The sequence below is a fragment of the Rhinolophus ferrumequinum genome, assembly GCF_004115265.2.
Source record: "Rhinolophus ferrumequinum isolate MPI-CBG mRhiFer1 chromosome 15 unlocalized genomic scaffold, mRhiFer1_v1.p scaffold_54_arrow_ctg1_1, whole genome shotgun sequence".
NCBI lineage: Eukaryota > Metazoa > Chordata > Mammalia > Chiroptera > Rhinolophidae > Rhinolophus > Rhinolophus ferrumequinum.
Window position 1 is genome coordinate 8,242,859 of NW_022680357.1, and position 14,933 is coordinate 8,257,791.

The 14,933-nt window shown below is 42.9% G+C and overlaps 1 protein-coding gene across 32 annotated transcripts in view; it reads left to right on the plus strand.

Moving 5' to 3' along the window:
- The window catches only part of RBFOX1 (RNA binding fox-1 homolog 1), a 1,406,067-nt gene extending 1,392,212 nt beyond the window's left edge, over positions 1 to 13,855 (plus strand). For 11 of the 32 annotated variants that reach the window (XM_033101490.1, XM_033101492.1, XM_033101479.1 and 8 more), the window contains 2 exons: positions 9,516 to 9,591; positions 11,129 to 12,993. In XM_033101490.1, coding sequence (XP_032957381.1) covers positions 9,516 to 9,591; position 11,129 — 77 coding nt within the window. In that variant the 3' untranslated portion in view covers positions 11,130 to 12,993. Of the gene's footprint in view, positions 1 to 9,515; positions 9,592 to 9,958; positions 10,243 to 11,128 lie in introns of those variants that run through there. The other 21 variants (XM_033101470.1, XM_033101471.1, XM_033101469.1 and 18 more) reach the window with 8 other exon arrangements.
- The last annotated feature ends 1,078 nt before the right edge of the window (positions 13,856 to 14,933 follow it).

A 14,933-nucleotide genomic window follows, 5' to 3' on the forward strand; every position in this document is an offset into this window, starting at 1 on the left:
GTGACTTATTTTTTAATGCTGAATTAGACTGCTTTGCAAAGAACGAACTACAAAACAGCAAAAGCAGAAAAAAGGGCCCCAGTTGTGAGTTTCTTGCAGCACTCCAGGGAAGGGTGACAGTGGCCTGCGTTGGGACGATGTCTGTGGAGGAGCTGAGAAATGGCTGTCTTTGGGCTGTATTTTGACAGGTGTACAAACAAGATATGCTGGCAGTTTAGAAATTTACCAAGTCCAGTTTGTGTTAAATGTCCCCACTCTCCCTGTTGCTCCAAGGGTGTATCCGTTATTTCCAAGGAGGACTAAGGCTTTTTGTCACCATGGAAAACAAGCCCTTCATCTCTGCAGTAATTGTAACTCCATGGGCTTTGCTGAATTCTCCAGGGTTGTAGTAGTAACTTGCTGTCATTTATTGTGCAAATTCTGTGCGCTAGCAAGTGTGATCAATTATGTGTATATACAGAGGGAGCCATAAAATGTATGCACATTTTAAGAAAGGAAAAAAACTATTAAAATTGTAATACTCAATATATACTAATAACAAAAGATGAATGCAAGTCACGTGTGACTTCTGCAGTAAGAGGTGCTCAAAGTGGTTCCCACCAGCGTCCAGACACTTGTGATGATGGCGAACTACTGCATGAGAAACGTTGACCAAAGTGTCCACGTGTCTACGTTTTTGGCCCCCGCCGTGTATACACACGTGTGTACATACATGTGTACATACATGTGTGCGTATGTGTGTGTAGGCATGCAGGTACAATTTATTACAACAGCTCAGTGAAATCAACGTTAGTGTCATCCTCGTGTTGCAGGTTAAAAAAGAAAAGAAACAAAAACAAAAAAACCCTCAGGCTCAGAGGGGTTTGCTAACTTGCCCGTCACCCTGGGGGCTGTCTGATGCCACCGCTTTTTCCACTGGACCACGCCGCCCCTGCAACCCGCATGTGCTCCTTGGATCTTGACTTCGAAATGTTGACCTTGACCTCCAAATGGAATTCTTCTGCTTTGCTCAGCTGTGCTGTCTTGCTCCTAGAAAACTAGTATTTGTGAGTTGTGGGAGGGGGCATAGTTGTGAAAATTGCAAGGGAACCCAGAGGAACTGAACTATTCTCGAAACAGTTGTTCCACTTGGTGCAGCAGGTGTATGTTGTGTCTGGGATGTGCTGGGCACTGATCTAGGTGTGGAGATAGAGTGACGAAGGGGGCAGCTGCCTTGTCCGGGGCGCTCGGATGTCCAGGGAGACAGAGGGTTTAAACAAGCAATGTGTGGTTGTCTAGGTCAGTTCTCCAAAATGTTTCTTTTGCTGAAAATCAGTGGCTAAAAATCAACAAATAGTTTTTGTTCCCTGAAAAACACTTTGAACTCGTTGTTTTGGCTGCGGGGTCCAGGTTTTCAGCTGCCCCCTGCCTGAGGGAATGTGTGTGCCTGCTTGTGTGGTTATAGGCTGCTGGTGGAGGCTGGCTCTTGGTTCAGCAGCAAGTCTTGGCCCCTCCACCACACCAGGTACCATCATGGTGGTGTGGGAAGCCAACCTGGGGACACACTCCCAGTCGTTAGGACTGTGGACACAGATAAGTGGCAAGAAAGGTAGGGGTCTGTGCAAAAGCCTTGGCCAAATGAACACATCTGCAAAAGCTATTGAAACCATCCCCTGTGGCAAAGGTTGATATACACGTTATTAAGTCATTATTAGAAGCAATATTTGGCAAGTTCACGTGCCCAAGGGGGGGATGTCACCACCCCTTCCATTCTTCTATCCCCCCCAACCTGCACGCCTACACACACACACACACACACACACACACACACACACACAGCTGCACTAAGACTTCACATAATATTTTCTAGAAATTTCCAAATCGGCCATTCCTCTAATTGTGATCCTTCAGCAAATTTTGTCTAATTGTCTTTCTTCCATTTTGGTGATTTGATGATTCAGTGAAGTTGTCACGCGGTGAATTGGAGTTAGTTGGTCTGTTTCCAGTAAAAATGTGATGCGTATTATAACAGGTGAAGTACAGGTGCTAAGGGGGTATGGAAGCAAAGGAACTTAGTAAAAATAATCACAGCATTTGTTGACAGTTTACTGCATACTAGGCACGTTCAAAGCTTGTTACACGCAATAAAAATACCCTATAATAAAATGTCTCTATCAGTTCACATATGAAAATTAAAGGTATCTAGATAGCTCTGAATTAGTCTGAGTAAGGGGGTGCTATGTCAGCATAGAATTACACACACACACACACACACACACACAGAAAAAGATAGAGCCACGGTTATTAAATGTTAGAGTGCATGAAAAATCGCCTGCAGAACTTATTACCAATGCAGATTCCATTTCATCCTCCCCTCCCGCTGCCCCAGAGATTCTGATTTATAGGTCTGGAGAGAGAGCCTGAAAATCTGCATTCTTACACGTTTGTTTCCCCAGGTAATTCTAATAGAAGAGTCCTCAGATCACACCTTAGGAAGCACGGAGCTGATCACTCAGGAATCTGTTCTATTTCAATGCGGAACGTCCGATAGGTTTTTCTAGAGTCATGCTCAGCAATATGGAGGCTAATGACCACGTTTGGCTGTTGGACCCTTAAAATGTGGTTGGTCTAAATTGAGAGCGTAAAAACACAAATAGATTTCAAAGCCTTAGAGCAAAAACTGTAAAATATGCTATTAATAATCTCTATGTCGATTACACATTTAAATGATAATATTTTTAATATATTGGGTTAAATAAAAATATGAACATGAATTTCACCTGTTTTTACATCTTTAATACAGCTACTACCAAACTTAAGTGTCATATGTGGCTTGTGCTTGTAGCTCTCATTATATTTCTACTGAACAATGCTGTTCTAGAGCCACATTTTCATTCATTTGCTCACATGAATATGGAAAGAGTTTGTGTGCCACAACAACTGGTCTCTTAGAGGTGAGGACACTCACCTGTAATGAAAATATTTTTGACAGATAATCTGGACATTGTTAGTGTTTCTTGACTTTATGTTTTCATTTTGCCTCCAAATAATCTACCTCCTTCCCAACCTGCTTGCTAACCTCTCAGAATCTTAATCCACTGAAAAGGGAATAGGGATGACAGTACACAGGGTTCAGATGGACAACCCAATTCGGGGGTGGTTCTGACTCATGTTCTCCAGGAATTCTACTGTAGTGATCCCACATGAGAGAGAGAAGACTAGAAAGAAGGCAAGAGTTGCAACCCTCTCAATGTTAACAGGACCAATAACTGACACTCGTTTGGTTTTTGACTAACTGGTATCCAAGTAACCCTCACTACAGCCTTATACAGTCGGGATGTACCATTATGTTCTCCATTCGTGGATGGAGAAACTGGTGCAGAGAGCAGATCAACTTTCTGAGATTACTTAGCAAGAAAGTAGCAGAAGCAGGATTTGACTCTAGGAATTCTGACCCTGAAGAATCCTTAGCTTCAGCAGAAATACTGAAGATTTCATGAGGAGTACAAACACAGAGCTGCCTTTGCAGTTCCCCCAGTGTATAAAACCATAGGTGAGGTGCCATGTTGATTTCAAAGCATGATAGGAAAGTCTTTGTGATTTTGGTAGACCAGTAGTCAGAAAACAACAAAGGTGAAACAGACTTTCTAAAAGGAGGGGTGACCTTGGGCTTGCATGAAAGAGAGTGTGGCTATGGGTCTTTTACTGGAGGACACATTCTGGAGTAGAGGAACTGTATAGCCAAAAGCAGGACTCATACTGTCTTCTTGACTCCCAGACAGCGGCTGCTACTGTGCTCTGATGAATCCAGAATTAAGGTTTCTTTCTCAAACCTGCTTTGTTGGGATTCAGAATAGGGAGAGGTTTTGAATTGCACTGAGAGGGCATAGAAAGGATGATGCCGCCTGATTTACCATAGATGGTATGATCTGGTTCTCATAGATTCTACAGGTGCTGGTTTATGTGCATATTTACGGACACAGTTCAGATGTGTGACCAGCATCCATGTGCAACAGCAAATTCTGTGGCTTCTGGTTGAGAAGCGAAAGAGCTCAGAAGATGCTTTCCCTCCTTCAGAAAAAAACATCATGAGACTGAAAATCATGCTGAATGATGTGTGAAGATGATTATTTCAAATCCAGGCGAAGGAAGTAAGCAGCAGTAGAATTTGGAAATGTCAGTAGAGTTGAAATAACTCCATGTTGTTCATCTCGGAAAATTTCTTCCACTTTACTGGTGTCTTTCCTGGAGGTTTGGCTGCATTTGGAGTGGTTTTCTTGATGTTTGGAGTTATGGGGATGGTCCACTTCCTCTAACTTGGTCACTCCCCTGGCCTATAAATGTCCTGAAGGCATTGCCTAGATGAAAGCTAGGAGAATGCCACAGCAGTCATGAGGAGTACTTCCTTAGTGAGTACGTTCACTAAGGCACAGTGAGCAGCTGAGGTCGGAGACCCCAGGAAAGTGAGGGAGAGCAGGCTCTAGCTAAAGCATCACTCCAGATCACAGGCTCTTAGAGCCACAGCCCATGGAGTATTTAAGCACCCTGCATCATGCTGTGTGGTAGTGTGCGCTTTGTGGGACTAGTTTCCCAAACACCCTTGCAGACTATATCTTAGACCTAATTAGGAGGGCACTGGCGCCCCTAATGGCACTGCGGAGACTGGGCACCATGCCTTCTCATCCCTAGTGAGCCATCCTGTTGTGAATGCCTACTCTGTAGTGCTTCTCTATGTGATGGGGGCACAAGCCTTTGTACCTTCTTGCTGCAGGTGGGCTTTCTAGGAGATCTATGCCCCCCTGTGAACTTCATCTGGGAGGGTGCGTATGATATTCACCTTCCTGCCCCACCAGGATTCCCCAGCTATCTCTGGGACAGGAAGCATGGGGAGGTGATGGTACATTAAGAATAAAGGTCCCAGGGGCATAAAGTTCCTTAATTGAAATACATACAGTGAAGCTAATTGCAGTGTTTTTACTATATCCCTATAAGAAAATCACTTGACTGTTAACACCCCGTTGTGGGTACCAACATGGCCCTCTTGTATTGTATTAGTATCCAGCTTGTTTCTAAGATTTAGAAAATGTTAATAATAGGTAATATTTAATCTGTCAGTAGAGTTGACAACGTACAACACGGGTTCATATTTCCAGCTCAGCAGGCGGCATGCTTCTTCATTTTGCTCCAACATAACCTGAAGTTCAAAGATAGGAGTTGAAACTACATCTGTAACTTACAAATTGGATAGATCTTGACTCCAAAAGCATCTGTAAATTGATTGCTAGAGCTATACAGGATGACATTAGCATAGGATCTTTCCATTGCTTCTACAGACCAAAAGTCTGGGCAAGAGTGAGAGACTGGCTTGTGAAATTCTGTATAAGAACCCTTGTATCCTAATCTCCTATGTCTGCAGACTTCTTTCAAATGCCTGGTTTCTTTCCATGCACATCAAACTGGGATTAGGCCAGGCTCAGTCAGAACAACACTATTTTACGAACAAGGAAAATGAGGCTCAGAGAGATTGACCTGCCCAAGTCATTGAGCAAGGACGTTGCAAAGGCAGAAACTTGAACCTGGATCCTCTGGCCGCAAGCCCTTTGCCCTCTCCAGCGCCAGGAGTGGGCCTCCTGGTTTTAACTGGTTGTCAATGTCAAAAATAGAGGAAGGATCTTGATGGCTGCAAGCCGTGGTGACTTAGCCAGCAGTTATCTTTTATTCCTTTGTTCGTTTGGTTTTTCCCTAAAGGGTTTTGATGAGCTTTACGGCAACGTGGCCAGTGTCTTTTGAACTCTCAAGGTGATGTGCAATTACACACTGTATTTTCAGAGTCCCCAGACATTTTCTTTTGAGCATCTTGGAGGGTTTTGAATGCCTCTGAGAGCAGCTGATCTGAATCTTCGGAAAGCATATCTGAAAGAATCTTTGCCAATCACAGGTACAAGGATCTTCCCAGGCCTCTTTGCTCCTGCCCCTTGCTGCCTTCACTCACTCAGCGGACTTGGCTGGGCCCCTTGTCCACCTACCCTGTGGCCAGTGCTATGCTAGACACGAGGGTAAAAAGCAAACAAAATAAACTCAGCCCTAGTCCGCGTGGGGCTGAGGTTCTAGGAAGGGGGACAGGTAAACAACCAGGTAGAGAGGTAAATAAACAAGAGATTGCTACATTACATGAAGGGTGGGGAGGGGATTGGAAAGTGTACTTAAGGAAGAGTGGTCAGGAGAGAAGGCATCTCTCTGGGGAGTTGACCTTTGACCTGAGACATAAAGGAGGAAAGGAAACTATTCGGGTGGAGGATGAGCGAGGCCCAGAGACCTAAGAAGAGAATGAATTTGCATGTGTCCAAGGTCTCCTCAAGAGTCGGTGTGCCTGGAGCACAGTGGGGGGCGGGGGGTAGAGAGGAGAAAGATGGGATTGAAAGAGGGGCAAGGGTGATTCATGCAAGTTTGTGTTTTATTCTAGAATCAATGGAAGACCATTGGAGGGCTTTAAGCAAAGAAGTGATGTAATTAGATTTATATAGACTTATATTTAACTAGATAGATGGATGGGTAGATGAATAGAGAGATAGAGACATAGATGATAGATGATAGATAGATAGATAGATAGATAGATAGATAGATAGATAGATAGATATCGATAAATGGCTGGTGGTTTGAAGAGGCAGGAGTAAAACCAAAGAGGCAAGATTTAAGGCTGTTGTTGATTTGGTTCTGATGAAGTACTTGTTGGTTATGTTAGAATGATAATGGTGTGAATGGGGTGAAGTGGACACATCTGAGATTTCGTCTGTAATTTCTGACGGATGGGATGTGGGGAAACAGGGAGCAGGATGAGCTGATTGCTTGTTGTCCACTCCGGCCAGGGCCGGGTGGTGTGGGGTGACCCTATGCACAGATCAGTCAGAACATGGCAGGTATCACATGCTCCCCTGCGCCCTGCTGAGCTCCCAGGGAATTGCCATTCTTCCTTTGGGTTGTGCTTCACCAGCTCTGAGGACAGGAGGTCACTGACGTGCCTGGCATCTGCTGCAAGAGTAGAGCTAAAAAGTCCACGTCTTCCCCAATAACCTTGTGTCTAAATTGTAGTGTCACACAAGGGCGTGTTTAGAAATTAGCATTTGAAAAGGAGCCTCCTTGCTTTCAGTTTGAGCTGACATGGTCCCTTTTCCTCTGTGGAAATGAAATTTATTAATCATAATAACACCATCGGATTGTGAAGGTAGAGGTCACCCTGAGGAGAAAAGGCGCCTGCTCATTTCCGAGGAACAGTTTCGGTGCTGCTGTATTTTTCTTCTGCCTTGGAAGAGAACGCTGCCAAATTGTTACCTTGGGTTTTCCACAAAGGTTGAAGCTTGGCCCCGTGTTATAGACAAATAAGAATTTACCATTTAAGTATGCGGAAGGCAAAGGGGGACCCTGTGTTTTCATGGAATACAGTCAGACTACCAATATGTCATCTCCTCCCAAAAAGGAAATTTTTGCCACACTGAAACCATTCCCCAAATTAAAAAAAAAAAAAAAAAAAAAAAAAAAAAAAAAAAAAGGTAGTTGCTCTGAATTTGCATCTTCACACTCGTTTTTGAAGGAACACCATGCTGTGGCATCACTTAGTACATTTCCAAGGATTTTCAGTTTGCTTTTGCACTTTATGTCTTGTTCATATAACCAGCTGTGCCGGGGAAAGTGTATAAAAAATAACCCTATTAACAGTTTCTTTTTTTTCCTAGACTAATGGCAGACATTACTTTCTCATGAAATAAAAATCAATGACAAAGTTATAACTCATGTTCAAGTTATAAGACATGTCCAGTGAGAACTTGGTGTAATCCTTTATTTTCTATCTGGAGTCTGACTTAGAGCCTACAAGACAAAAGGTCCTTCACCCAGCTTCTTCCCACCTTTTCATGCTCCAAGGTTTGAGCAGTCATGTCAGACCTATGCAGTACATTCTTATCCACCAACTATGCGGAAGAAGATTGGAAGAAAAATGGAGAAAATATAGGGAAGGGGAGAAATAAAGTGCTTGCAAATTAGATTCCAAGAGATGGGATGTGACCTTAAGGTTGACAGTACATGCAAACCATCTCTTCTTGCCTTGTTCCTTCATTCTTTAAATGAAAGTCCCAAGAGTCAAAGGCTGTTGATAATCCACATATATCCTGCACCCCAGCTGATGTGAGGGTTGGTTGCTATTCCTTTCTTCAGAGAATTACCCTCTGCCAAAGAAAGTCACTTCAACTCATAAGTTATCCTCCACCCCTTAGGGAAGCCCACAGCTAATGCTTAACGTACATAAACACTAAAAAAAAACTCAACTCACTTGCCTCTAAGTGGGATAAACTCTGGGGTACAACTCACGAGATCAGGTCAAAGATAATCTCTAGCTCAGAACACATCCTTGCTTCTCTTTCCCCCCTTCCTCTTGACCTGCTTTTCTCTCTCTCCTCCTTCACGTGCACAAGAATCTCCATTTCAGGCTCTGCTTCCAGGAAACCTAACTTAAGTTTGTATCTCAGCTTTGATCATTACCAAAAGAGCAGTGTTCACGCAATCTCCAAGAAGATACCTAGCAAGTCACTCAAATAAGGGTAGGTGCGTGCCTCCATGGAAAGAGCATCCATGGAAAGAGGTGCCCCGAAGAAGTCAAAGATCAGCTCTGACTCTGTCTAGCTCTGTGACCTTGAGCAAATGACTTAACCTCTATGAACCCTAATTTCTGATTTGTTGCCTTGTTCCTTTCCAGACATTTAGTAGATACCTAGTGTATCAGGCTTCCATCCCTTCTTCATTTTTATTCTAACGCCTGTACTGAAAGTCATTGCAGTGGAGGGAGGAGAGTGAGAAACTCAAAGATGAGGAAATGTCACCAGGAAATATTGTTTGAAATGTGTCCCTTCCCAGCACCTGGCCATAGATTGATGAGATAGAAGTTCTGGGATCATAAGATCAAAATCAAATCAGCTCTAATTCTTTAGTCAGGGCAGGGGGGGGCCCACAAATCATTCAAGGCTGCTTCTATTTGAATACATTTGTTCTTCCCCATTCTAAGGTGTTAGACCCTAACTGCACAGACCTGGTCACTTCACCCTTTTTCATCTACTCTGTCTCGCTTCGTTGCCAAAAGCTAAGTTAGGAGAAAATGACAACCTCTCTTGAGTATTAACATGTGCTCTGGGCATCCTGGGCTTCTTAAAACCACTCTTCCAAATTGTTTCTTCTGCCTACCTCAGTTTCTGCGGTAGCTACATGAGCAGTGTAGAAACGGTCCTGTGAGAGAGAGAAAAACAAATATATATATATATATATATATATATATATATATATATATGTATGTATATGACCAGCCATGTCAAAGGCACAAAAAATGTGTTATGTGCAGATGGACTTTTCTCATGTTACGTGGAAGACTGGAAGGTTTCTTATTTCTGAAGCTGAGTAGGGCCCCTCCACACTGTCTTGGTATTTTGTATTGTGTGGTTGTTATTATTTTGTTGCATGCTCTGGATTAATTGTCCCCTCTGTTTTCCTTTCAGTTACGGACGAGTTTATGCTGCCGACCCCTACCACCACACACTTGCTCCAGCCCCCACCTACGGCGTTGGTGCCATGGTGAGTACCGGTTCCTCTCTCCTCACTTCTTCCTGCCTCCCTTCCCTTCCCCCAGCTGGGACCTTCGTATGGGTTGACGGTTGCCATCCTCTCACTGGCCCTTAATTGAATTTGTCTCTTGTGCTAACAGCAGCTAAAATGCCACATTAATCCTCCCAGTAAACTTGATAAATGTCTTAATTTCTTGGCAATGTAGTGCATGTAAGTTATTATATTTCTAATTTTGCAAGTCTCACCTAGCAGAGCACTTACCTTAATGGAATAATTAGTCATTTTGATAATTAAATCCATCACTAACAGAATGCAGTGCCAATGCAGAACTTTTTTGTCTTTTTTTCCCTCCCTCGCTGCTCGGTCATTCATATAGCCCCAAGGCTCCAGCCCCAGCACAGACTTCAGAGGAGCTAAGCTGCACACTTCCAGGCCTCTGCTGTCAGGCAGCTGAGAATCTGACTGCCTCTCCTCCCCTATTACAATTCATGTTTAAAGTCATAGTCGCCCAGGAAAGAAAATAGAGAGGGGTGCACTTTGTGTGTGTGCCTAGTACATAAGGAATTAGAAAGAATCAGCTGGGTTTGGGGGTTGTCTTTTGTTTTTTTTTGGGGGGGGTTGAGTTTTTGTTTTGGGAGGGGTGGGGGGAGGGCACAATGGGAGGTGAGGGTGGGGTGAATTTGCCTGTACTTGTTCAAACTTCTATGCACTAAAACTCTTGAGTACAGTAAGACGTGCCCGTCACGTGAGAGCAATCATCACAAAGCTTTTGGCATGCAGCTTTCTGCTTGGGATCAATCCAATCAGCCCTTCTCCTAAGACTCAATCCCCATAGGCATTCATTCGTTTGAATCGCCAATACTTGCAGCAAAAAGGAAACAGTTAAGGTCCACCTCATAGCGGTCTAAAGCCATGGCCAGGCAATTCGCTGGAGCGTGGTTTAAATGTTCAGCCACGATTTGCGAAACATCCTCTTTTGCACAAGCTCAGCTGCATCAAGCAATTCATCTGTACAACTCCCCTCTTCCGAGCGAATCCCATACAGCTTGTTGAGCCAAGTCAAGTATGAGGTCGATTTACATTTTCGTCCTGATTTTGCATTCATCAACTCTGCTTCCACACTCAGTCCCCGTGAGGAATGGGTTGGAAGGAGAGTTGAACTACTACATTCAATCAGTCGTCTGCATTCAACCTCTTGAGTGTAGATTGAGCTCTTCCGGATAAGAACATAGTGTTAATGAATCAAACAAGCCAACAAAATGAGACGGTGCAAATCCTTCAGGTGTCCAGTTTGTATGAGAGGCCTTGGAGCTCCTTGGACTGGCCGACAGCATTTGGCTTTACGGGGAGTTTCTCCATGAGGAGCTGTTGGGGGAGGTCAGGATTGGCCCTATGTTTAGTTCTCCAAGAGTGACCTGGGATGGGTCGGGGTGCCTCCATTTTGGTTGCTTTTGAGTGTCTATCTTTCACATTAGTCTTTTTTGATGATCCACGTGTTGCAAAAGGAAAATGTAAAAAACACACCCCTCAAATTGCTTTGTTTCAGAATGCTTTTGCACCCTTGACTGATGCCAAGACTAGGAGCCATGCTGATGATGTGGGTCTCGTTCTTTCTTCATTGCAGGCTAGTATATACCGAGGGGGATACAACCGTTTTGCTCCATACTAAATGACAAAACCATAAAAACCTTCCAATGTGGGGAGAAAGGAAGCTTTCCGAGGCCTGGGTATTGCAATACATGCAGTAGTGCATCATTTTAGCAACTCGAAAAACTAAAAAGAGGAAAAAAAAATTACATTTTTTATCTTATACCTCAGATATTTTGTTCTGTGTATTTTAATATTGTGGGTCTTTCATTTCTGAAGGTTCCGTAGTTTGGTTGCTGGCTGTAGGAGTTTTTTTGTGATCTAGAGAGATGCTAGCTATGAATCAAAACTGGTTTAGGGCCATATCCAGAGTGCTTTATCATGTAAATGAATTATATATGCTGAATATTAAGCTACTGGGGTTATCAGCTGTTCGGGAAGAGTGTCAGTGACTACAGTAGTCATTTTTGTTCTGCATCTGCATTATTTTATTTTATGAAAGGGGACGGGTGGGAGGGCCATAGCAGATTGGGAGTGGGGTTTGGCTGAAGGAAAAAAACAAATAGTAACGGATGAATCTAAACGACCCACTGCACCAACAATCATCTATCAACGGTTCTGAGTTACTCATTGTCAGTGCAAGCCAAAGGTTATGTTGTTAAGGGGGTGCTTCTAGTAGCACGTGTGCATCCAAGTTGAATTAAGCTGTGCAAACCCACCCTTTAAACCATTCCACCTGGCAGTATTCAGCTTCTTAACCAGCCGCTAGTTACTTAGGCAAAAACTGCTAGTTAGGCCGTCAACAAGCATTCTTTTTATATTTCTTCCAGTATAATAAATTATTGATATCATTGCTGACTTTTATATTATGGGAGGGAAAAAAATAACATTAATAAAAAGGTGATAAAAAGCACTGTTTCTATTTTTTTCTTTTTTTCCAAAAAAAAGAAAGTAATAAAAACTTAAATTCTTTGTACCAGTTAAAAAAAAATGTATAAAATTTACATCTGTGCAGTGGAGTTGTTAAGTTCTAGAAACAGTCTATGAAGCTTTAGTTTTAGCCTAGTAGAACAACTGTTAGAGACAGACGTATAATTTTTATGGAATTACATGATAATCATATTCGGATTTATAGAAGCATTTTACAAGTATTGCAATCATTGAGTAGAGATAATCGTAGTATCTTCATCAGCTTGGTACTTTTTGAAACATGACTGTGTAATGTGAACGACCTGCAATTTTTCAGTCCGTGACAGCCTGCCCTCCCATTCTTCCTGGTCCCCAGGGATTCTGTCAACCCAGTATTTTTAGTTCTGTCTCCATGGCCCAGGACACTTGTCAGAAGGAAGCAAAAAAGTAGGTCCACCCTCTTCATCCCCGAAGAACAAAGTCCCCCCACCTCTGACGCAGGGCCAGAGTGACACAGCCGAAAAATTGCAGTTTGTCTGTACTACTTCTGTTTGATCTCCTTCCATGTTGTCCTGTTTACAAGTTAACCTAAGTTGGGGTATCTGTCACGGGTCTTCCTGTTTTTGTATTTAAATTAAACACACAGCAGCAAGCTGTCCCCAGTAGTTTTGCTGCCATAGTTAAATCTTCATGTGTACAGTGCAGGCCTTCTGGCAAGCACTATAGCAAATCATCAACTCACCGCTGTGAACCTGCCAATCCGCTGTAACAACTCTGCTTTCAAACAAAACCAAACAAAACTTTAAAAAAAAAAAAAAGTGTTTGTGATCCAGCATTCTTGTCATCCTATGTGCATGCAGTAAGATCGGTTGGATATTAAACCATCAATAAAGTTTCACAAGATTTGAAAACCAAGTTTCTGTAGCTTCGCTATCTAAGGCAGATGACCGTTGTCTTGAAAAGAGAGAAAGGGAGAGGATGGGGGCGGGGGGAGAAACTGCTTTAGCAGCCCAAAGCATAGAAAACTTTCTTTTCACCTGACTTCTTTGGGTGGGGGAGGGGGGAGCAAAGGGGTATTTTACAGCATCACTAAGATATTGTCATGCCCCCACCTGGGGAACAGTGTTATGACAGTGGGTGCCTGGTTGATGTTTTTAAAGGCAACAATTTAGTAAAATGCTATGGCATCCTACCCCAGAGGGGAGCGAGGTAGAAAGAACGGGGTTGGCGAGAATACATAGATTTCTCCCAATTGCCTCAGATTTCACAATCCAGAATTTGCATTGTATTTGGAATCACAAACATAGAATTCTTACTGTGTTGGTTCAAGTAAAATTAATTTTCAGTTTTGATTTTCATCCATGAGCTGTACTTTCCCCCATGATTGTATGTAGTTTTAATAAAATCATTTAGAGCAAGTGGGTGCCAACTGATGTTGCAGAATCTTTTGTCTAGGCACTCCTCCAAGATGCCAATAAGTCATTTTCAAATGTATGTCAGAGATGTAAACAAAACATTTTGGATTTTTTAAACAGTATTTATTTGGAATGTTTTCATTTATCTAAATAACTATTGCTATTATGAATTATGAAAAAAAACACGATTACTATCATGTGTGGCATATAGTGACTTCTAAACACACACATCATGCAATCCGCAAACCCAGAAAATGTGTATATCTGTCTTTAGAAATTAGTGTTTATATCACTTACAGTGGTTTGTGAATAAAGAAAACTGGTTTGTAATATCAAAAAAATAAAAGCTTAGTCTGAAACGGTACATAGGAGTCTGTGTCCTGAGTCTTTTGGCTTCTGTGCTTCTTCCTTCAAGGGTAATTCCTTATCCAACACGTGGCTGCACTTATGTCCACCAGGGGACGTGCGGGGGCTGCCCAGGTGAGAACTAGGCTACCATAGCCACAGGTGGTGCCTCCTGCAGGTGCACTGGCTGGCTGGCACAGAGGGATTCCCTTCGTCATTCATCTTCCCAAAGACATCAGTGGGTCTAACCACAGCTGTTTGAAACAGAATGAAGCATAGCTATTCCCCAGCGTGGAAATGTCAGTCTTTGGTTTAAAACAAAACAACAACAAAAACGAACTGTGCAATTTGATGAAAAATACGTTCAAGTTATTAATACAACTTTGGGGGTGAGCCTTGAATGATGAAGATAAAACATAAGATGCTAGGTTTACATTTCTTGAGTGCTTACTACGTATGAGCCAAGAGTCCTGCTCAGGCTTGTGTTCCTTATTTTGTGTAATGATTGAATACTCCCTTCAGGGTCGAGTTATCTACCCCATTTAATTGTCTTAATAAGACCTTAATCCTATCTCATTTAGTTATCTTAATACTCCCGTCACTTGCTAGCTGCAAACCAGAGCTCTGTTTCTCTATCCCCTCTTCCATAATTCGGGGAGATAATACCACCTGCCTCTTAATACTGTTGTGTGGAATAAACAAAACAACCTATGTGACAGGCTTGAAGCCGCACTTCATAAGTAGTAAGCTACTATTATTTACAGAGGAAACTGAGGCGCAAAGAGGTTACTTTATCTGGGATCACACTTCAAGCACCTGTCCAAGGGTCCGAAATGGGCATCCTTAGCCAATGGGGAATGTTCTCTCCTGGCTCAATGAGAACTTTGAGCATTCACTTTCAGGGATGACGAGGTCTTAACCTCAAGGGCCATGCACATGCTCACAACACAGGTTGTCTTACTAGCAATTGTTACACCGTTTCAGTGTACTCAGCGGTCCCTTCTCTGTAAAGGCCTCAGAGTGTGGAGGGCTGTCAGGTTCAGTCCACTCCCATTGCCCTGAGTCAGCTGATCCTTGGCGACAGTGTTGCCCTCA